Here is a 25,223-nt window from a genome sequence, read left to right as displayed (position 1 = left end):
CCATCACCACACAACCAGTTAATACAATGTCAGACATGCACTATTATATACTCTTTCCATGTTTAAAAGGAAGTTTGTTGTATTTGACGTGAGTTGTTAACTCAGTGCTTTACAAGAATAGAAAAAAAATCTGCACTTTATGAAATAAATGGAAATGTGGTAAAAACCCATTTGACTGGTAGTGTATGCTCCACACCACTGCTGTGAGTCTGGATGATTACGTCACATACAGAAGGTTTTCAGGCAAATATTTATTTTAACTCATATTGGAAAAATGCGTGAGCAAGCTAAGTATAAACCCTCCCCCTTTAAAAAGTATTTAAGGAAATTAGTCATCCCCTCCTCCGGGTTCAATGAAACTGGATTGAAATTGCAATGATTATTGGACCAGACGTTTTTGGAGCGTGTTCTAACACTTTGATGCAGTAACAATGCATCACGTGGAAGTGTGTGTTTCTTGACAGCAGATGGCGCTATAAGTCTCCTCTATGTTTGATCTGCGCAGTTCACTGGTAAGCAGATCAAGAGCAGGTTAAAATTTGCACACACACACACACACACACACACACACACACACACACACACACACACACAGGAACATTTAGTAATTTAGTCGTTTTTGCTCAGTGCATAGCATGTAATGATAATATCTTATACATAATATTTTCTTCTACAAGAGAAACCAGTGTGAGAAAACAAATAAGAAAAATAATGCAGTACAAAAACATAATTAAGTAATATACTTAAAACATAAGTAATTAAAAATATGACTACAGTAGTCAAAATACCTGCTAGAGAGTATTCATGCTGCTGTAGATGCTAATGCCATAAATGTGTATTTTGGTCTTTATGTGTGTGCAGTACTCTCATGGTATGTCTACAGGTATGCAGTACTCCTGATATGTCTACAGGTATACAGTACTCTCATGGTATGTCTACAGGTATGCAGTACTCTCATGGTATGTCTACAGGTATGCAGTACTCTCATGGTATGTCTACAGGTATGCAGTACTCTCATGGTATGTCTACAGGTATACAGTACTCTCATGGTATGTCTACAGGTATGCAGTACTCTCATGGTATGTCTACAGGTATGCAGTACTCTCGATATGTTTACAGGTATGCAGTACTCTCATGGTATGTCTACAGGTATACAGTACTCTCATGGTATGTCTACAGGTATGCAGTACTCTCATGGTATGTCTACAGGTATGCAGTACTCTCATGATATGTCTACAGGTATGCAGTACTCTCATGATATGTTTACAGGTATGCAGTACTCTCATGGTATGTCTACAGGTATACAGTACTCTCATGATATGTCTACAGGTATGCAGTACTCTCGATATGTTTACAGGTATGCAGTACTCTCATGGTATGTCTACAGGTATGCAGTACTCTCGATATGTTTACAGGTATGCAGTACTCTCATGGTATGTCTACAGGTATACAGTACTCTCATGGTATGTCTACAGGTATGCAGTACTCTCATGGTATGTCTACAGGTATACAGTACTCTCATGATATGTCTACAGGTATGCAGTACTCTCATGATATGTTTACAGGTATACAGTACTCTCATGGTATGTCTACAGGTATACAGTACTCTCATGATATGTCTACAGGTATGCAGTACTCTCGATATATTTACAGGTATGCAGTACTCTCATGGTATGTCTACAGGTATGCAGTACTCTCGATATGTTTACAGGTATGCAGTACTCTCATGGTATGTCTACAGGTATACAGTACTCTCATGGTATGTCTACAGGTATGCAGTACTCTCATGGTATGTCTACAGGTATACAGTACTCTCATGATATGTCTACAGGTATGCAGTACTCTCATGATATGTTTACAGGTATACAGTACTCTCATGATATTTTTATGCCAGTATGCCAGTTTGGGTTTCAGAACAATAAATTTGTTTCAATAGAGCTCACCTACTATTTTATGCAAGAATGAGAACCTAAATTCTTTCCTAAACCTCACAACTGCACATATGCTGCAAATTGTCCTCTGATTTTTTGTCCCACCTCTGATTTTTATCCATCCTGACACAACATTAACCTTCATTCAACTCTCCACTCGACCATCTTCTACTCTCACCATGGTGTCTTTAGGTCAGTTTCAGAATCTTTTCTCTCGTTCTGCAAGAAAAGGCTCCTAATTAAAGTGTAGTGAAGCTCAACCAGTTCCTGGCAACATCTTTTTAATTCTTGTGCAGGTTTATGAGCTGCTCATCTTTTACAATTAGAGCCTCTTTAGGAACATATACACCATCTCTCATAGTGGCATTACACAACGATAAGGAAACCCGGCAGTCAGTGACATCACACAAAACACTGAAGGGGAATCCTGCAGCTGCTGATATGACAAATTGTAGCAGAGGAAATCCTGCAATCGCCAATATCACATACAGTACAAGGAAACCTTGCATACCGACACACAAAGTATATAGGAAATCATGCAGTCACCTAAAACACACAGGAACCCCTGCAGCCAAAAGACATCTCTCTGCATCATGCACAGCTATAGAGGAACCCCTGCAGCCAATAGCATCGCACTCTGCATGAAAGGAAATCCTGCAGATGCTGACATCAAATACAGCAGTAAAGGAACCCCTGCTGTCATCGACGTCACACTCAGCACAAAAGGAAACCCTGCAGCCCTTAACACTGCACACAGCACTAAGGAGATCTTGTTGAAGCTGACATCACACACAACAGTAAAGGAAACCCTGCAGTCTCTGACACTGCACACAGCACTAAGGAAATCCTGCAGAAGATGACATCACACGCAACAGTAAAGGAAACCCTGCAGTCTCTGCCATTGCACACAGCACTAAGGAAATCCTGCAGAAGCTGACATCACACACAACAGTAAAGGAAACCCTGCAGAAGCTGACATCACACACAACAGTAAAGGAAACCCTGCAGTCTCTGACACTGCACACAGCACTAAGGAAATCCTGCAGAAGATGACATCACACGCAACAGTAAAGGAAACCCTGCAGTCTCTGCTATTGCACACAGCACTAAGGAAATCCTGCAGAAGATGACATCACACGCAACAGTAAAGGAAACCCTGCAGAAGCTGACATCACACACAACAGTAAAGGAAACCCTGCAGTCTCTGACACTGCACACAGCACTAAGGAAATCCTGCAGAAGATGACATCACACGCAACAGTAAAGGAAACCCTGCAGAAGCTGACATCACACACAACAGTAAAGGAAACCCTGCAGTCTCTGCCATTGCACACAGCACTAAGGAAATCCTGCAGAAGATGACATCACACGCAACAGTAAAGGAAACCCAGCAGTCTCTGATACTGCACACAGCACTAAGGAAATCCTGCAGAAGCTGACATCACACACAAGTAACATCTCACCCAGCCAAATAAGAAAAGGGAGACACCTGTGTCAAAAAAGAGGACTAAGACTTAAAAAGGAGGACACCCATGAAAAGCTATGTAGTGCAGTGGGGGGGGGGGGGTATATCATACGCATGCCACGGAAGCCAAGAGTGGTATGTCTATCGAGATAATGATCTCGTTATATTGACAGAGCTACATCAAAGAATACTTGCGAGTGCGGTCATTCCCGCTATGCATACCATGTGTGTGGGTGTTTCACTTTTTTTTTTTAACCAGGGGTGGGGAGGAGTGGCGTGGGAGTGGAGAGTGAAGGGGAAGTCGGGGACTAAAAGGAGGACACCCTACAGCAGTCTGGACAGAGGGCTGAATAACCGGACTGTCTGGATGAATTCCGGGAGAGGGGTCACCCCCGCGGTAACAGGCATCCCACACAGCATTAAAGGAAACCCTCAAGCCATTAACAGCGCTCACCATTAAGGGAGACCTGATGGTCACTGACATCACACTGCTCACTAAAAGCAACCCTGCGGTCACTGACTAAACACACAGCCAGAGGAAACACGCACCGTCACTCACTTCACTTTCAGCATGATAAGCGTGTTGCCTCTGACACACACGCCGGCACCCAAAGCCTGCTTCTGCCTGATTACAGCTCAGAATGTCTCGGTCCATGCAGCCTGACGTATCATCATCAGTTTGGCATTCAGGAAAGATCAGGAACCGAGTATTCAGGCTGAAGCGAAATGACGCCGCCATTCGCGTCCCCATTCTTTGCTGCAAAGAGGCCGGCTATTGATTTTGCACTATATAAGTGACACGATGCATCTCCTAGGTGCAGCGTGCTCATACTCTGCAGGTCGAATGCTCGTTGGTGAGAAACGTGTTAAGTGTCCTGCAGAGGCTTCCGCTCAGCGTGATGCCATTCTAGAAGACTGTCTCAGGTCCCAGAGCACTTAAGCCCGACAGCTATCAACAGGCTATCGTAGAATGCTGTAAATGTAACTTGGAAATGATTTAAGCAGTAATTAGATGCTCATAAATTGCTATAGATGAAGTATGCTCTGCAATCAGCTAAACGACGTGATGGTGCAGTGTTTGTATTTTATTTTATTGGTTCACATAATATAACATAATGTTAGGTTTGCTCCAGCTTGTTTGCTGCCTCTTAGCGATCTGCTGTTGTCTGTTAATCATGCACATGTGCGGAATTCTGCTGGGCTGCAGTGCAAAACACATCTGTGTTTGTTTTTACTGCTGTTTGTCTGGGCAAATAGCAGCCATTACTGGCTGCGTGGATGAGTCACCCAGCACGCTGACAGCAACGCGTCGAATCCTCCCCGGGTAGATCTGGGCACGGTTGTCCGAAGTGCTTTTCCTGTGTGCGTGCGCCTTCCCCTTATCTTGCACTTCTCCCTTTCCCATAAATTTGTAGAAGTTTGTAAAGATGCTATATGAGGAATTCTGGCATGCAAACATCGACCCTCTGGCCTCACCTTTTCCCTCAGTAGTCTCAATAAACCTGCATCTTTTTTCTTTTTTGAAGCATCACCTTGATACAGTGACTTTAATACTTGTAAATAATGTCAATAAAAGGAGTATAATAAATGTATCATTGCATGCATCTAAGTCACTGTGCTTATCTTTGCGCTGCTTCTTCCAGGATGACTCGTACAGTTCAAAGATTAATTTATCATAATCTTTTTCCCTGCCTTTCATATTTTCATCACCTGGCAAATCAGCGCTCACAGGACCAAATGCTCGCTGGCTTTTATGCAGTGGCAGCTTCGGCTATTTCATAGTATGCTTCCATTATTTCAATTTACATGTATTTATTGATCACCCGTGAAAAATATGCATGCACCTGCTTGAGGCTAACGGACGGCGGGGATGGCGTCTTTATCGGGATCTGTGTAAGCACACGTCAGCCATGTGGGCGTCTTTGCAGATAAGACATCAGTGCCAGTGCTTTGGCTCCAGGCAGCAGCGCATAAGAGAGCGGCCATGTGCAGCTGCTCCTGTGCTGGGGGCTGTGAATCACAGCAGCGCTCTGTGTGGGTGTGGCAGGCGGCGCAGTGCGGGTGGGAGCAGCGGTCGATGATGACTCACCCATAACCATGTGACCCATGACTCACTGATCCTCTGTGGGCAGAGGTGTTTGCATCGCGCCTTTGCTCTTATCGCCTATATTTTTTCTACGCTGCCCCCTCCCTTTCATTGGGTAGCACGGCCCTGATTTAGGGTTTAATTTATTTTAATTAATTTTTTTTTGGGGGGGGGGGGTCATAAAAATGGACATCTTGTATGTAAAAAGCAGTGTGGTATTGCAGCCATTATAGTTCTCTGCAGTGCTGTGGTGTTTCTAAGCATGACTCTCCTCTCTTGCAAGCTGGGGCCCCCTTTGCGCTTGAAACCTAATGTAATGATGGTAATGTACCGTGGAGAGTCATACTGGCTAGAATTGGGAGTGACTGATAACTAGCAGGGGAGCTGAGAGTGGGTTTGTATGAAATGTGTGTAAAATGTGTAGGCTTGTGAAATACAGACAGTGAAATCAATGTTTAGGGACAAGTACACAATGTTTCATGGTAACTACATAACTGTGTGCATTTCACGTTTTTTGCTATAACTTGCCGTCTTGTTCTTGACTCCGTGACACCTTTTATGCTGATCAAGGGAAGCTGATTGTTGTCTGAAGTTTTAGTCTCATTAACAGAATAGAATAGAATTAATACAATGCATATTTTGTCATTGTAAGTTACAATGAAACTCAATGCTGGTGATTCCCCCAATGATGCTCTGAGGTGCCGGATTCAGTGTGAAATATGTGTACGGACTGATCGGATCCTTTGCGGGATTTCCGTGCAGAAAATATCGCACAGTAGGTTTCTTTCCAAAAAGGAATTTTAAACAGTGTTAATAAAAAATAATTTATTTTATTTATTTCTTTTTGTGTAGCAAAACTAGTCATCAACATGCGCTTATTTACATCCAGCAAACGCATGTTTATTACGGTAAATACAAGGTACATCTAGAAATAGCATCAACGACAAATTTCCTTTATACGAGACTGAACAGATTTACTTTATACGCTAATAAATGTAATTATTTTTTTAGATTTTTTTCAATGCTCATAATGTCTTCAGAGAAGCAACATTTTTAAAAAGAGATGCAAGGTACACATCAACGTGCAGACTAATCTGTTTTGACGCCCCGTTTCCTTTGTTAATCACACTCTGCCTTTTTCCCTCTTAAAAAAAACGTCAAATTAAAGAATGTCCCATTTTCTGACTCCCCTTTTGGATCTTCCTCTACAATGTAGAAAGATAACGTAGCTGAGAGAACCCAGATCTGGGCACTTGTGTGAAAGAGTTGGTAGATGAGGGTACAAAGGTGTCCTCTTTCATCAGTTTTCATCAGTCAATGATGTCTTGTTGGCCTGGAGGGATTCCAGAATCAACTAACTGCAGCGAAGGAAATGAATGAGTCACAGCTCATGTCGGCAGGTTGTTTTCTTGTTCACATTTGCTCAAAATAAAAATATTTCAGCGGAACGCTTGTGGCCAGATCATGCAGTCTTTCAATTTGGGAATCTTGTTTCGGTGATGTGACATGTGGATGAGGGATGATAAGTAGGCAGACAAAAATGGAATGTTATTTTCCAGACAGGATAAATTGAAAATAAATCATTTATAGGGCTAGGAACATAATGGAGACCTTCATGTTTTTGAAGTAGCATTTACACAGGTGATCTTTGAAGAGCTGGATATAGACAAAATTTCTATAACAAAAGTAAGGATGATGTATTGATAAGGCAATCATCTGTGTTTAATAACTGGCATTAAAGCAATCAGCCCCCTAAAATGTGTTACACACACACACACACACACACATATATATATATATATATATAAAATTCTGCTTTCATGAAGTACGAATGAACTGAAAAAATACTGTAATCACTATAATACAGGCAATACGTTTAACAATGCAATAAGATCATGATTTGTGAAGAAAAACACAATAACGGATCAAAAATGAACTGGTTGACTTTTTAACAGGTACTGGAAACATACAGTGTGTATGTACATATTTATTTGTTTGGAAATTTGGCACCTTGATTATCAATTATTAAGTGTTCTGGCTTTGTGATTGTAATTTGTTTTTAAAATGTAACACTGCAATGCAATCCAATGTATGCATACTTTTCCAAAATGTGAAATAAATTACGAGTTAAATTTTCAACTTCCAAAACAAAGACCCCCATGGAAGAAAAAAATAAGGCTTTTGTTTGTGATTTAAAAGCTGCCACAGACTGATATTGATGAAACAGATGAAAGATATACAGTACATATGTTAAAAGAAGTAATCAAAGTGGTTTTGGTTTGAAGTTCTTTGTGCATAACTCTGGAACCCTGTTGTACTATAATGTTTTACTGCCTTTAAATTTTTTAGCCTATATATTTTATAAGATTTTATAAGAGTTTTGGCAGGGGCACTGCCATATTTTGGCTTGTGTCTTAGTAATTCAGTTGTGAACTGCCCAGGACACCATTAAATGAACTCACATATCTTACATTCTGTGACCAAATCAAACTGAATTAGAGAATGTAGACCAGGGGTGGCCAATCTTACCCAGAAAGGGCCGCTGTGTGTATGCCGGTTTTTGTTGCAACTCCCTAATTAGGTTACTAATTAGAGGACTGATTGGCTGAAGAGTCCTCACACCTGGGTGTGAACAGCTGACCTAAAGGTTACCCCAAAAATCTGCATACACACCGGCCCTTTCCGGATAAGACTGGCCACCCCTGATGTAGACCTTTCCTGCTTCTGACAAATCAAAATGGAGGAAACAGAAATGCAATCTTTCTATGATTCTCTATCACTAACATCTTCCTTCTTCTCTTCTTTATTCAACAAATCCTGCTTCACTGGCCTTCACTGAAACAGTCTAGGCCTCTTCAGAAAGACCTTCTGGATAAAGTTTTCCAGATCCTGGTCGCTTTTAGCCAGTTGCCCCACTGGGCTGAAGTAGTCTTCATCTCGGAGAATCATGGGAGTTGCCAGTGGGTCATAGAAAGGTGGACGCCGGCGAGGGGGTGACCGAGGTTTGGGCATTGGCACTTGCTTGAATGTCCGGGGATTGGGAAAAACGTACTTGGGGAGGTAAAAATTCCGCCTGAGAGCTGGTTGGGCCCAGGATCGCAACTTTTGTTTTGGGGAAAAGTCAAAACCATAATCCATAGAGCCTCCCAAAAGATTATTAAAAGAAAAAGCAGGCTTTACATAGTAGCGAGGTTTTGGCTTGGGAGGTGGGAAATAGATTGGGTAATAGCCACGGAGGGGCTTTTGATAAAACTTAGTAGAAGGGTAGGTCCAAATTTGCTTCTGAGGTTTGGGCCCAAAATCTTGTTTGATTTGCTTGACTGCAAAGTTTTCCTGCAACCATGGCTTGGAAGGCCTGTTGAGCTGAGTGGGTTGCTTAGGAGGAGGATTTAGGGGGGAAGGAGCAGCGGCAGGGACTGGTGGGGGGGCGAGTGGACGATACCATGGCAGGTTTTCAGGGGCATCTTTTTTTTTCTTCCTTTCTACATCACTGATGATGTCAACGACATCATCAGCAGGCAGGTGCAGCTTACTTGAAATCTCTATTAGCTTGTCAATAGTCTGAGGGTCAATGTCGTCCTCGTCGTTATTGTTGTCCTCTTCATCCGAGCGCTTATCTTCTGCTACATTATTCCCGAGAAACGCTTTCTTAGCCTGGTCCTGGGTCTGCTTCACGTCTGGTTTAACCATGTATTGCAGCAGCATGTCAGACGCAATGTCAGCCAGTTTCTCCTCCTCAGCCTTTGCTCTCTGGGCTTCTGCGGCCTGCCTTCTGACTTCCTCCTGCTCCGCTTTGGCCCGTGCCTCCTCTTCCTCTGGGCTCAGCAGCTCCTCCTCCTGTTCCTTGTCGCCTTCTTCATGACTGTTAGTCTGAATATCAAAGTCATCCATAAAGTTTCCACCCTTGTAGAAGGGCTGCTTTTGTTTTTGCTGTTCTTCCTGCCATTTCATCTTATTTTTCGACATAGCTAGCTTATATCCCTTTGGCTTTATATCAATGTCATTATTCAGAAAGTCCGTGTTTGTGTTTGTGTAGGACCCACGGCTTTCCCTCTGGCCTGCCGAGTCCCACTCTCTTTTGGTGGTGGTGCTGTACTGATGTAGCTCCTCCAGCATGGTCTGCAGGTTCTTCATTTCTTGGGAACTGAGCTGTTCTCCCTCTTTTGCTTCTGGCACTTTTAGGACTTCCTGCTCAGATTGGTCTTTTATCGGCATGGTCTGACTGGTGGTCCGGCTTTTCACCTTCTCTGTCAGCCGGTCCTCCTCCTCCTCCTCTCTCTTTCTCTCCTTCTCTTTTTCTTGTGCCTCTTTGTCCTCCGCTGCAGCGGCAGCCATCACCAGCTCCAGCTCGTGCCGCCCGTCACGATCCCTGTCCCCCCCCTCAGGTGCCTCCTCTCCTTTCTCATTCTCCTTTCCCTCCTCCCTCTCTTCCAACCTGCTGCTCTTCTTCTCATCCCCGGGGTGGTTGAGAGCTTGGAGAAGAACAGCAGCTAGGGTTTTGGGATCCACGTCTTTAAAAAGCTCGTCCTCGTCCTCAGGACTTATCTGAATTAGCCCAGTACCTGCGGGTGTCACACCTGGCACCTTTCCATTGTCTGCCCCATCCAGCGGGGGAATCTCTGAAGGCGGAGGCGTGACGTCTAGGCCATCACTCTGCCTCTGTTCAGTTAGTGGACTGGCAGTCGTGAGCTGCGGCGTAACACAGAACAGGAAAAGCAGCGCGACAGTGGCCCTTGAGTTGTGTTTGTACCAGGTCATGACCTCACAAGGGAAACAACACTGAAGAGACGGACCTATCAGAGAGGAAGAAAGAAGGAGAAACGTCTGCATTCACGCAGCAAGAGAAAATGGCCTCAGTGACAGACACATAATTGCACTAATTTAATGCGCAGCACAAACATCAATAAATGTCAACAAATTTTTATCAAAACCACGTACTAGCATTAATGTTACAACGGTAAGATGCCATGTTGCATCTACACATGATTTTGTTTATTTGAAAGCTTTGAAATGACCCAGCTTTCGTAACATGCATTATCTTGAGGGTCAGTTGCATGTGTCCGTCTTCTGTCTGATTTTGCAAAGCCGGGTCAGTAGCCCATAGCAATGCATATATGAAATGCTCATATACACTGGAATGAGAACGATGTGATTACGTAGATGCTGATTTCGAAGACAACATTATATATGCAATAAAAATGTCCTGGTATATCAACTCTGCTTTTTAAAAAGCAAAATATTTGCACGAACACTAATTCAAAATTAGCATATAGTTCAATTACTGGATTTTTTAAATCGTTAAAACCAAACAATTTAAACGATATGAAACTCCGTTGGCGTAGTCAGAAAACCCCTGCAGTAGATAATGCTTGTTTTCAGTCGCCCGCACATTGGAGTTCCATTGCCAAGCCTCATTAATCGGCTCGGAAGCTCACTCTGCTCAAATATGCGATTTCATTAAGCCCGGCCATACACGTGACTTAACAGGCACGCGGAACCGCACAATTAAAGTTTGACGGTAATGTCAAAGCCTGATTTTTGACTTATTTATTGGAGCTGACAAACACAATTGGATATGTGCGCAACCGTGTGGACCAGCGGTTTGATTTCTGATAAATAATAATAATAATAATAGACTATATAAACACCATAAATAATAATAATAGACCTAATATTAATAAACAAAATCAAATGCAGTCAAGATAATCTGATAAAGTAATTCTAACGTTCAAAGCCACTAATAACCGCACCGATGTAATCGGAAAAGCTTTAAATGGGTTTAAAATAAGAATTGGTAATAAGGATGTCGCACGAGTCCTGTGTGAGGGAAGCAGGGTGGAGGCCTGATTAGTGTCCCCTCTGTTGGAACACCTACCCAGAACCGTATGATGGCGCATTATGTAGAAGAACCCGAACTGCTTGAAATGTAAACTGTTTCGGATGTATTTACCAAACAAAGAATCGAGCATGTCATACCCAAATTGTTAGTTCGCCTTTTTGCCATGGGCTTTACAATCAGCGCTTAACCTTTCCGCAAATGTGCGCATTTATACTTGTTTTGTACAATCTGTGTCACTTTTTTGAAGACAAATTTGCAATACATACTTTTTCTCAAAAGTGTTTTCTGAGAAACCTTCTAACGCACATCAATACATTTGTCCTGGACCTCCGTAACTTTCAATTTACTCAGGGCACACCCTTGGACTTTCGTTTAAAAATCGCCTTCGCTATTATCCGCGACTCCGTTATCACATTTAATACTTAATAGATCATGGACTCGCTTCTATAACTGGCTAACCCGCTTTAAGAAAACAATGACTAGTTTTATAGTCTAGTCACTGCAATCCTCCCGATTATACCCTTATCTAAGAATCGGCATCTGTATATATGCAAAATGTTCGCGTCGAGAAATGTACAAAGTCGCCCGAAAAGCAACTTTGGCTCGTTTCTCTGTATATCTTCAGGGGACAAAAAATGTGCTATAACACTTAATGCGAGTTTCTGTTATTTTCCTACCTCATGTCTTCATATCGCCATTGTTTTGTCATAAACATCACCAGAATGATCTTTGTCTCAGAAAACTAATTATAGCAGTACACGTCTGCCTTTACACTCCGCCCCTTATCATGCTCTCCTTTTCCCTCCCCGATTCAGTCTTTCCTAAACCCTTCTATCTCTGTCTGGCGTCCTTGTATTTTCTATCTGTTTATCGTGCAGCCTTATTTATTCATTCACCTCCTTTCAAAGCATGTTAATTGAAACCAATTTACTTATACAAAACAATGGACGATGAATACAACAGCCGAGAAATGTTCTCGACCACATAAACATAGTTTTACATTTCTCTAATGTGTTTTCAACCAAGTTTTTATAATAACAATTACTGTTACTTTGTTATTAGCAATCATTACAGTGCTACAGATATAACTGATTACTTACCTGGAATACGTCGTAGGAAAACGTCGGTCTCCCTTGAAGTTATTTTGTTTTTACTCTCTTGAATAATTATATATTTCTCCTTTTAGCTGATTTGTTCAAGTATTTATAATTACATATAAAACTACGATTTTGTTAAACTATTTCTGTTCCAAATGATGTTCATATACGGAACGACCAGGAGATGATTCGTCAGCGCAAAGATATTTTCAGCACCCAGGACAGTTCCACCTTATATACGTAAACCCAATCCGCCCATGTGACCTGACGTCACGGCTTCTTATTGACGTAAGCGCCTCCATTGATAAGAATTTTCCTCTCGATCGAACCAGGAGTCTTCGCTACGTTGCAGTCTTCTGATGAATGAATGGAAGCCGGATGAATGAAGTAGTATCTTTTTTTCCTTTTTTTTTCTTTTCTATTTTTTTTACTGAAGGGCAGACAACAGCACAGAGAACGGCAAGGTTTTTCCCAAGTGTTGTTATTGGCGTATGTATGGCATAACGGAAGCTGATAGTTGTAGAGATAATAATAATAATAATAATAATAATAATAATAATAATAATAATAATAATAATATGATTCTTGTGGTCGTGGCGATGATGCCAATGCTGATATTTGTCATTGCACCTATAATATGTAAAATGGGCCTTTGGAGTATCAAACTCGACATGCTTTTCATGCTGCATTCCTCGCCTAGCTGGTCGCGTGCAGCGGCGCGAGCAGTTCGGCTTCATCATCTTTTTGCTGCATTTTTTTCCGGTCTTCTTCTCTTTGTCTTTTGCTGTGTCCCGCCCTCCTCCGCAAACGTCCAAGTCTCCGTTCTCTTTGTGGCAGATTTTAGTTGATCTGACCGGGAAATTGTACGAAAACCCATCAAGGAATGTACATTGAAAATATGGAAAATTGATGCCGTGAAAATGTTTTTAAACAATAGCTAGGTGTTGCATTTGATTGTGTAATAAATTCCATAATAAATACATTACAATGAATTTTTTTAGGTATATTTTTTCATAACCGTTTCTGTAATTTTCATTTAGCGAATTATGATGTTATTATTAAGATTTGGTAAATCTCTGAAATGTATGGTGTATTTGGATATGGATACAAGTAAAGCTATAAATATTATTTATGTTTGATAATTTCGCCGGGTTTGCACCAGTAATCTAAACTATATTACGTTTTTTGTTCTTGTTATGGCATATCATAGTTTTTCTCCACTTGACAGTTTCACAAAAGCATTTCAGGTTGCACTAAAAATGCCTTGTAAGAAAAATACAGGAGATTTTATTTAAAAAAAAATCTAAACACTTAACCGTTGTAGGACAGCTGGGGATAGGCTGCAGATGGTATGTTAATGAGAGATAAGCAGAATATTCACGACATTCAGAGCGCATATATTTTATTTCATAATAAAACTAACAGAAATATCTCCCAGTGACGTCAGAGGATTTTGGAAAACAAAATGTTTATGGGACGTCTAATTACATTCTATTTTAAGACATGACAAACTTAATTATAAGCCTCGTATGTAAATTTCATTTAACGATTGGACACTCCTGTGTTTAGGAACAACAACACCTGAAATACAGAAATCATTTAAATGTACGGTAGTAGGTGTGATATACCACACAAATGGTGAATTTAGCTGTAGTTTACCCTGTAAGGGAGAATTATTGAAACAATGGCAGATGCTGCAGTGTTCCGTTGTTATAATTTTCTCTCTCATACTTGGCAAACACGTGGTTGCAAGTAAATGCCATTCATTGGTTTATCTGTGAAAAAACAAATACAATTACAGGGTAATTGATTTGTGTGGAGCAGTCTGACATGCGGTTTCATTAGAAACTAAAGTGCGTTACAGAGATGGTGTAGTGGGTTTCTGACTGTGGGGGGAGATGGAGACGGGCAGAGAACCCGGAAAACAGATACTTATAGCATATATTTGCTCAGCAATATTGACTAGTGCTTACCATGGTGACTTTATAAAGTCTTATTTCAAAATGTAAAAATTTAATGAAGATTCTGCGATGACATAAAAATATTTTTAACTTAACAGATGACGCATTTTGAGACACTGTATTTATTTTTTAAAATATATTTTCATCACAATTTTTCAATCGAATATAAAATGTTCATTATATGTCTTTTTAGCTTTTTATTTTGGTCTCGTGTAGACTGCATGGTTCAGACTTGAGTTTTACAAATGCACTGAAATTCACGAGTGGAGGGCAGAATGAGCTGGTTAATTTGAGAATCATATACAATTACATAATTTGCAAATATCTTAAAAATGTATCATTTTGAAGATACATTTTAATGTTTACGTAAAGATCGTCGAGCTGGTGACTCTTTTACCGGCAAATGCGTATTCTGTATGTTTAACTCAATAAGGGACCTTAGATTTTTCTAGAAATCCATGGATGGCGGGCTAATGTAACTAAGTTAATAGCAGTCGCAGTAACTGATTTTTAGAATTTATATTTTCTATAGCTGGTTTTGTTTTTTCAAACATCCTGATGTTTATAGTTGTTAACGCAGCAAAAAGTTAGCTTTAACATTCGGTTCGTTTTATAATATTGGGAATCGGATCATGTGACCCAGAAATGTCCCCCTACGAAAGCAAATCATTTGTTATTCCACATCGCCATAATTCTAGAACTAGATATTGCATAAGGATTTATTTGTGTTCACTTGCATCCAGTCAGGGCTGTCCAAAGAACTGGGTTAGCATAATTGAATAACAATGGGAAAATTTGTTCTTTCGGGAACTTAATGGGTCCCTCTACACATTGCTTATAGTTGCCTTGCAGCAAATTTTCCCATCAAAAACAAGATGTTCCTATAAAGCATTGCAGATTATAATTCTGGCATCATCTAACGACAGAACATTGCAGTATTTTTACCTGGACTGAGCTCACTTTGTACTGCAGGAGTTATGAAAACATGTCTAAGTAGAGAAAATCCACAGTCTGTCATGTTTAACAGTGAAATTTCAAAATTGCTTGTTATTCTCTCGAGCAGACACTTTAAGAATCACAAAATCGTTACGCGTTCATATTCCTGCTGCAATTTTGAAGATAATGTTCTTTCCACCTTCATGTGTCATGAAATGCTGTACAGCTGGTAACTGAAAGCATTAAGAAGTGCTTGACTTTCAAAATCTCAGATAACAGAACTTGTTCTCGAAGAAATGCAACTGCAAATCGTTTCAAGAATCATGCACAACAGCAACCAGTTAAAAACACACCGGCAGTACCCCTTGTCATGGATCATGAAAGAAGAGCTTATTTTAAAAATGCACGTGCTCTTGTAGAACCCACTGAGTATGCGATCAGCCAAATAAGGAAGAAGTCGTTTGTTTATGTTCTTATACTAAAGATTTTATTAGCTTTGCTTTTTAGAGAAAACATGTAATACAATAGAGCCAAATTCCTGGATATCACACGCAATATCCCAATGGAAATAAACTTGGTAGCAAATACATAAGGATTGGTGCATAGATGATGTTGAGATTGCCGATCCACTTGGTCCATCAGGTAAGAACATGGCAGTTGTCTTCTGAGATCTTCTCAGTCGGCCCTCAGAATTTCACAGTAGTGATGGTGCAGCTGGGGAAGAGGTGTGGATTTAAAGATTCTTGAAGAAGAAGGTTCGTATGTCAGCCAGATTTATTGAAATATCAATGAACTGATTTTACTGTCTTGGTGCACAAGTTCTTACTTGTCTTCGGGGGACCTGCAAGGTGGACGAGTTTCGTCAGTTTTGTTCAGCCATTTTAAGTTACATTAGGAAAGTTTATTTCAATTAGGATGAATTTGTTGCAAGGCTTAGAGGGAATCGGGTTCCTGTAATCAGAAGGTTGTTGGTTCAAACCCAGCCTCAGCATATCTGTGGGTCCTTAAGCAAAGCCCTTAACCCCCAGCTTCCTGGGTGCTGCTACAGGTGGCAGCCCTTTGTGGAGAACATAGTCCACAAAGAGCAAGTTGAGGAAGGTGTACAGATGGTTTCCCCACAAGTATCAATAAGAAGTATTATTACACAAAGTTATCTTAGAGACATTTTACACTTGAATGTCTTAATGGTATGAGTCATACTTTTCCATGCAGCCTCAGCCAAAATTTGGTGGTAATGGTCAAGAGGATATTATTATTGGATATTACTGAAACTCATGCTACGTTCCATTTGAACTCATAACTCGTTTCCAAGTTTCTAGTCGAAAATTTCAATTGGAGTACTCCCTGAAGTCTGAATTCCAACTTGTGAAGTTAGAGGAATCTACACAAGCCCAACCTCAGAATTCAAGATGGCTGCACCCTTTATCAACAGAAGTTAAAGCTGTGGTTTTATACTGTTTATTAGCACTTATGTCTTATTTGTGGCCCATTAAATCAGTCATACTAACAAAACTGCCCAACCACTATCTGTGGACATGTTACTAGTGTTTTATGCACAAAATATCACGTGATGTGATATCAACTGGTATTGCGAACAGTGACTAACAATGAACCTAGCTAGAACTGGAGCTTAAATTAGTCAGATTTAAGATGTGCTAAACGTAAGTGAACAAAGGTAAAGCTCATTTAAACTGGGGTACCATAAATCCAACAAGTTGTCTGGCTAAGTAATAAATCCTGCTTTATGAAATAGGTCCCTGGTATTGCTAAGTGTCTTTCCGGTTTGTACTGCAACGGGATTAACTTGGGTGTGACATCATTCCTAGTTCTGACTTCCGACCGCTGAGGTAAATGGAATCTTTTTTTGTAAGAGTGTAAGGGACAATATAGAAAAGATTAAACAGAAAACAATGTGCTACCTAACAAGAAAGGGAGTCAGGGGCTACTCTAACAGACCAACAACACCACCCACCTACCCACATACGCACGCACGCACGCACTCTCACTCACTCACTCACTCACTCACTCACTCACTCACTCACTCACTCACTCACTCACTCACTCACTCACTCACTCACTCACTCACTCACTCACTCACATGGCTAACATTGACATATACAATGACCGGACTAATGGATAAGGCATAAACAGGAACATATATACACTGATAATGAGGACTAGATGAGATACAGGTGTGAATCATTGATAATAAGCCAATCACTAGGGATTACATGACACGAGCTACAACTGGTAGGGACGGACCCCGACACGGCCAAAACATTTTGCCACGATTTGATTTGCTTCTCTGGTCCATGAGTTGACCTGTAGAGCATGAGGTTTCAGTCCAAGCATGTTTCTTGAAGAGGGTAGTGCATGATTCACGCGATTTGAAAAGTACTTGTTACCTTGGCAATGAAACACGTCGAATTTCATGGGCAGAGGAAATGAAGAATACGAAAAACACCAAGCCACGCTGAATGGGCCCCGTGACGTGAAAACGTAAATATTACACAAATTAGCAAAGCGCTTGCTTATCTGACTCTGAAAATGTTGCCAAGACATTAGTCTGTAAGCATGTTGTAGTATTAGGTTGCATTTCTGCTAGCTTTGCATGCGTGTATGGTGACATTTGTGCCTGAAGGGGTTGTTCATTCTAGGAATTTTACCTGAGACAGATGGTCTGAATTAATTTTTTTGGAGACCTCTTGTTTTTTTAGTCTTTTTTGCTCTAAGTCTTTTTAGCTTAGAGTAGATCTCAGCTGGAACATTTATAAATGTAGATTTTGTTTGCTGGATTTTATTGTATGATGTATAAACAGCAGAAGTATGAAAACAAAACAAAAGAATGGATCTGTGTTTGTTTCGGTGTCTCACCGTCCGGAGCCCTCTACAGAGATAAAATGTTCTTAGCTTCTCCAGCCAAGGACACATCCCAGCGTCATTCCAGAAAACCCCGTGTTTGCTTTGACCTAACGAACCTGATGGCACAATATGAAAAAAATGCCAGCCAGTCTCTGTCAAAAGCCAAAACTGTGGAAATACCAACAAAGTAAGGGAGGAAGGCAAGATACAGAACATAGTAGTGTAGTGAAACAACAAACTGGCAAGAATATATTGTAGTGCTTGGCAGGCCCAGGTATCGCAGCGGCAGAAGGGAGATGAGGCAAGCTGATTTCACACAAGGCAACTGTTTAATTGGAGTCCTTAAAAGGACTGTGAAACAAGCAACCAGTGTATGCTGGGCTGCTATCAGGCTCTGGGGTGCGGCTCATCTGCGCAGCGTGGTGGGCGTCCGCTCTGGGCTGCTGGGCTGCATCGCTGGCTGCTTCCCTGCTCCCTGAGTCTGGTGGTCTTACGCAGCAACTATAAGGCAACTAGCTGCTCCTGCGGCTTCCCCAGGAGTTGCCCCTCCCGCAGTTGCCCCTCGTCTTCGTCCAGCTCGCGGCACTCCAGAGCCAGCTGGGCCTCCATGCTGTGACAGGCCTCCTTGTTTTTTGCCTCCTCTGGCTGTCGTTCCCAGCTGGCCGGCTTCCCATGCAGCTGCTCCAACTCCCGCCGCTACTGCATTGCAGACTCACGCAGCTGTTCCCGGTCCTGCTGGTTCTGCTCCCGCCGGTCGTCCAGTTCGCAGCGCTCCTGAGGAAGCCAGGCCTCCCAGCTGCAGTAGGCCTCCTCGTGGCCGAGCAGAGCGGCCTTAGCCTGCTACCTCCGTCGGCTGCAGGCACAGCTGGGGTCATGCTGCGGCCCCTCGCAGGTGGCGAGCGGGAAGCCCTTGATGGCCGGTGTGCCGGCAGGGGCGGCTTAAGAACGCACCATGGAGGCCTGGGCCGCTTCAGAAAGATAGGCCCAACCACTTCACCAACACACTGCCCACCGTGCAGGGCAGGCCGTCCCCGGTGGGTTTACACACGCACAACAACGATTAACATTAACACTACGAACGACATCACATACAGCATAATAACACCATAAAACATGGCAAATGCAGAGAAGTCTTTCAATTTTCTACAGGGTTGGTACCAGTTCAGCATGCTGTGCTACTATATAATTAAAAATATATGATTTCCCACAATACCAAACACTAAGGTAATGGAATCAGTTACTTGTTTTTTTAAGCTGGTCAGTGTACTATTCTAGTGATGATCTTCAATTTTGTGCAGATATAATATTTAAACAGGTAGTAGGTGGGGCAGACTGAGGTGTCACAGTGGCGGTTTTGTTTTAAGGGTAATGGACACCCTTTTATTAAAGCCGATATACTGGGGAAATACCGGAAGGTCTAACACTGGACGGTAAGGGACACACACGGCGGGTAGTTTACACGATAACTAGAGACATGCGGGGATCAGACAGGGTTTACGCATAACTCAGATGAGGGCAGACATTACAACTGGAAACACAGCAAACATTCACAATAACCCAAAAAGTGGCTGTTTACACACGCTCTGCTCTGTCAGTGGGCTCTGCTATGTAGAGTCATCTTGCCGGCACTACGATGTATTATAAATGCAAAAAAAACGTCTATGAATGCCAATAACGTTTTTCGTGACATGAGTGACTGGGTACAACGGTGATGGAAGAGGTGAGAATCAGCCAGGGCATAAGCCGATTACAGTTGGGTCAGGTCTACCCTTGGAGCTGATCTGCTCTTAAAAATGTCTGTCAAATTATTGAGCGACAATTCATTGTCAGAAGCAATAATATTACCGAGAAAGTCTACCCATCAAGTAAAGTCTGTCTGTATATGTGTGTGAGAAAGAACGATTAAATGCTGTGTTGGTTTCTGTCCTGATGCTTTTCATCTATCCTGACCAGATTCCAAACTGCGCAGGCAAGAACAATGAAATCCCTAATTAGAAGAGTACAGGAAAAAAAGAGTTTTAATTATGTGTTTGAACAATCTGTGTGCTTCCATCAGCAGAGAAGCCCACCATCCCTCATATGCTTGATAAATTAAGGACAATTAAAATGAGCATTTCAAGAAATTTCAGAAATTCACGGCCGTATGTTCAAAATGCAGGGAAATACCATCAACGTCACAGATTCAATCGAGAAACAACTACTAGGCTGCACAGTGGGGGTGGTGATTTTGTGGAAATGACGCGTGGGATGGTATTCCCTGCTCCATGACATTTTCTCTTTGTGGAATGAAATAAACTATTTGCATTGTGTTGCACTATGGCGCCTGCTACGTCTGTTTGCAGGATGTTTATTATCAACCTGTTATTGCTAAATGCACCTTCGCAAATAATAAGACTGTACATTAACTTATGTGACAGTATATGTAACTGTCTCTTGCAATGCGGTATATAAAGCTCATGCCATTATATCCCTCAATAGCAAAAGTAATTTACCTTAATTTTATTTGCTGAACCTAATTTTTTAAATATTTGTTTGGCAGTTTGAGTTTTTTTGGGTCGTACGATCCAGAAGGTTATGTCATGGAGCAGCCACTAGGGGAGCTATAATCCCAGGCCTAGCTGAGCAACTGCTGCAAGTAAAGCAGTAGTAATTACTTTGTAACTGTGTTGTGGAAAACCTGTCTTGTGCAGTAGTGTACTGTTGATAGCAACACAGAACTACATTTTTTCCTGCTTCCATAATTGGAGAAAAAAAAAACATCTTGGTCTCAAAACCCAACTCTTAAAACGCTTTTTAGTTGCAGGCAAGCAAGTAAACAAGATTAGATGTTGGCAAGTGCATCGGAAATAGAGGGAATGGGAAAAGAGACACAAAATCATTCTTTGTGATCAGGAATATGAGTGTGTGTTGCGTGAACACACCAGGTGAGCCTTAAGATGATGATGTAAATAATCTTAAAGTACTACAGTGTCATAATTTTGAAACTGTTCATAACAGCGCATTTTGCTATTTAACTCATGTATGTCTTGACACAGATGAAGCAGATGCGACAAAGTAAGAGCGTGTTTCTAATTCGTTATTATGAATCTGCACATTACTGAGGGCAATTCATTGCATATGCGGAGTGCGAGAATGAAATATGACAAAAATTGTAGTTCTATATTTAAAAAAATCTATCATATGTATCAGTCAGTTATGCTGTGAAACTGCAACCTAAACAGTGTTAATATTATTTTAAATGATAAAATCTTCATGATTTAAAAATTATTTTTAATTATTCTTTCTTCCATTGCAAGTCACAGTTTGACTATTGCATGTGTACCGACTGCGATATACATCACACCCCCCCCACACCCCGCCAGGGCAAATTCAGTCCCTCCCCATGTTAAATTCTTCTGACACCACTGAATGCAGGTTTACATTATGATCTTTAACGGCCAGTGATGTAATATTTCAACTGGCATCGGTACGTTTTTATATTTCAAAGCAACACTTAGAATATTTGGATAGTGTAACAGGGGCAGTGAATCACAAAATAAGTATTGTGCATTTATTAATAATACTGAACATAACGAGGAAGGCACAAAATAAAAGGACCCCAAAGGGGTCAAAACCAAACTGGAAAAATAAGAATGTTACAAAGAAACCATAAACCAAACACACCGAGGAACTGAGCAACACAGGGAACAGGCCTGAGCACCAGGAGAGAGCGACCAACACACAGGACTAACCACAACCACATACTGTACAACTGCAATGAACCATCAAAGAACAGAACCAGAGGTACTTAAATACACACAGAAACGGGTGCAAATTGTAATCAAATAAACCAATAACAAAAGGAGCAGGACGACAAGTAACAGGTGGAACAATTAACAAGCACAGAACCAGGGAATACTACAAACACTAAAACCAGAAAACACTAACCAACACTCTGGGAATACACTAGGATAATTTACAGAGGCAAATAACACGAACAAGACCAGAAGTGAACAGGAAACAAGCAGCGTAACCTATAACTGGGAAAACAGAAAGGAGAACAAGAAACACTGGGGAACGAAACTAATAAATATAAACAAAGACATGAGGCTGGCCTGGAACCTACAAGCAGATGGTTAAGAGTCTACAACCCACATACTCAATACAATGTACTGCATGGCACTCTGGGTCACAAGGAAGAGATACACTATGGATTTCAGACTAAGACATAGGAGGGAATGGGACAGCCAGCAAAACCTGCTGGCCAAACAGGGACTGAACACAAAGCACAGAGACGGACTATACGACAGAGGGGAAAAGGCCGAATGAACAGCAATGACTGCTGGTCAAACGGGGACTGAACACAAAGCACAGAGATGGACTATAGGACAGAGGGGGAAAAGGCCGAATGAGCAGCAATGACTGCTGGTCAAACGGGGACTGAACACAAAGCACAGAGACGGACTATAGGACAGAGGGGAAAAGGCAGAATGAGCAGCAATGACTGCTGGTCAAACGGGGACTGAACACAAAGCACAGAGACGGACTATACGACAGAGGGGAAAAGGCCTAATGAGCAGCAATGACTGCTGGTCAAACGGGGACTGAACACAAAGCACAGAGACGGACTATAGGACAGAGGGGAAAAGGCAGAATGAGCAGCAATGACTGCTGGTCAAACGGGGACTGAACACAAAGCACAGAGACGGACTATAGGACAGGGGGGAAAAGGCAGAATGAGCAGCAATGACCGCTGGCCCAACGGGGGAAGGTCACAGAGGGCAGAGTCAAACAGGTGCTGACGCTGACAGCTGCAGAAACATGACCATTGTGCCACAGGTAGTAATTGGGATTTATATTACATTAAGGTCTTGTTGTCCATCTGCCCATTTCCAGGTGCTACCCTTTTCCTCTGAAAGTCTAAAGTGTACTTTGAGATCCAAGCAAATAGAGGAGGCAGGACCAACCAATCAGATGTCTTGGTCCTGCCTCCTCGAGTTGCCTGGACCCACCTCCTCTACAATCTTGTTCTTTTTTTGAATAAGTAAAACTCCCACAATCGCACTTCCTGGAATAAGCTCACTACTGGCCCACTCCTGTAACAACAGCAGTACAGGCTCAGATCAATATGACACTCAATCTCTCTATTCCTTATCTCTGTATTGCAGTGGTATTTCTCCACTGAGGCCTTTGTTTCTGATAAGAATCTCCTCTTAATTTGTTCTTCTCAGTATTGTACCCCTTATGTATGGTTTATCACAGCAGCAACCAGTCTACTCATTAACTTGGGTAAATGCTCTTATATGCTCATGAAACAATATGAAACTTTTTCTCACTAGCCAAACGACTTCAAGTTTTTTTTAAAGTCACACTTTATCAAATACAACTTTTCATGACATTTGAGCTCACAGTTTTGTACTTCCCATTACACCTACACTTGCAAGGCGATGGGTTGTAACCAGTGACAGTTCAGTCATGATTTTTTTTCAGATAAGGGCCATAACAGAACCAGTGACAGTTCAGTCATGATTTTTTTTTCAGATAAGGGCCATAACAGAACCAGTGACAGTTCAGGCACGATTTTCACATAAGGGCCATAACATGTTATGTAATTGCCGAAACATCAACATTAGTCAAATTTTAGTAGTTATTTTACTACAAACAGTATAGCCAAGGCTCAAAAAGCGTGGACCAAATATAAAATAGTGTGTGGACCAAAACATTTCATGACAGGAAGTTAGCCAGTGGAAACCTAAACAAGTCACCACATTGCAGACAAAGCATTGAAACAATGGAGGTCTTCTTTACCTGCCCTTTCCTACCTCCACCTATGTCAAGTGCCAGCCAAAGCCATCTCTAATTGTTCGGTTCCACAAACTGGTCTATGGCCTTATCTATTTCCTATCTTCTCCTCCTGCTTCTTCCTGTTTTTAATGAACCAACATTTTTTTCTTAATGTTTTTTTTCCCCTAACATCTTTTAACCTGGAACCAAAGAAATTCCACATTTCCTCATCCAGCAGCATAGTTTGTTGCTCGTGCTTTGAAACAATCCATCGCTCCACTCCTCCTTTTCATCCATCTTTCAATACATACCTTAGATATTGCATAGATATATAACTGCATCATACACTTACAAAATGTAATACACACCGAGTTAAAAGTTGATACACCAGAAACTACAAAATACAAAAAAGACCAGTTAGCACTTTTTTAGCAGTGATGTCATCTCAAAACAAAAATACGAAATTACCAGCATGATTGTGTCATCCTTGGCCCAAATTAATCTTTTTGCCATTAGTGATATGACATCTGGCAGAAATATTTCTTGCCATATCTGGTCCACATACGAGATGCCAGATGTGAAAGTGAACTCAATGATAATGAGTTTTTTTACAGTACTGTGCAAAAGTCTTAGGCCAAAGAAAATGATGTTTGACTGATATTCATGTTGGTGTTAAATTCTGAGACTATACTTGTCATAGTCTTAGCTTAGTTCTTTCAAATCTTCTACTAAAATCACCCCAGTATTTGCAGCAACCATCCAGTGCAGCTCACCTCATATAACTGTAACGAAACACTTCCGTGCCCCTGCTTGCAAGAGAAAGAATATCTGCTTCTCTGATCTTGCAATCATTATAAAAATGTGCTGCGGTTTCCTTAGTCCCACCAACAATTAATGCATTTTGTTTATTTTTAGCTACCCTCGCAAGCTGGTGTCTTCTTCAGCATGGTGAGTCTCTAATGCCACACCGTCCCCACAATGGAACAATGAAAAATAACAGGGCTTTTTGCTTGTAAAACTGTAATGCTGGATTTTTAAAATATCAATATATCAATATAATATAATTATCAATATAATTTTTTGTTTCTAAATACTTTACGCTTTATAGCTCCTGCTGGCATTGAGTTTAACACCAGTGATGTAAAGATAAAAAAATAATGAATAAACACCCTGTTCTTTAGTTTTTTCATTTGTGCATGGGATATAAAAAGTCAGATGCATGAAGTAAAAGCAAATATGAAAAAAAAACTTAAATATGCAAATTTGGTGGTAATATGCAGTGT

General features: G+C 41.2%; 1 protein-coding gene across 2 annotated transcripts; it reads right to left on the bottom strand.

Annotated features, from left to right (window-relative positions):
• Positions 1-6,292: 6,292 nt before the first annotated feature.
• vgf (VGF nerve growth factor inducible) lies at positions 6,293-12,608 on the bottom strand. Of its 2 annotated transcripts, none has more exons than XM_049029796.1 (2): positions 12,422-12,608; positions 6,293-10,275 (listed from the first exon to the last, which is right to left on the bottom strand). In XM_049029796.1, the coding sequence occupies exon 2, from the start codon at positions 10,238-10,240 to the stop codon at positions 8,315-8,317; it is 1,926 nt and encodes a 641-aa protein (XP_048885753.1). In that variant the 5' UTR covers positions 10,241-10,275; positions 12,422-12,608; the 3' UTR covers positions 6,293-8,314. The 2 variants fall into 2 exon arrangements, with proteins under 2 accessions (XP_048885753.1, XP_048885754.1); XM_049029797.1 differs by lacking the exon at positions 12,422-12,608 and adding an exon at positions 11,999-12,083.
• Positions 12,609-25,223: the final 12,615 nt, after the last annotated feature.

The sequence above is a fragment of the Brienomyrus brachyistius genome, chromosome 10 (assembly GCF_023856365.1).
Source record: "Brienomyrus brachyistius isolate T26 chromosome 10, BBRACH_0.4, whole genome shotgun sequence".
Classification (NCBI taxonomy): Eukaryota; Metazoa; Chordata; class Actinopteri; order Osteoglossiformes; family Mormyridae; genus Brienomyrus; species Brienomyrus brachyistius.
Note: the sequence above shows the minus strand (reverse complement) of the source record. Positions and strands in the feature narration are given on the sequence as shown.

Excerpts from the sequence above, each read along its gene's own strand:
- vgf (XM_049029796.1), bottom strand. The coding sequence starts at position 10,240 with ATGACCTGGTACAAACACAACTCAAGGGCCACTGTCGCGCTGCTTTTC.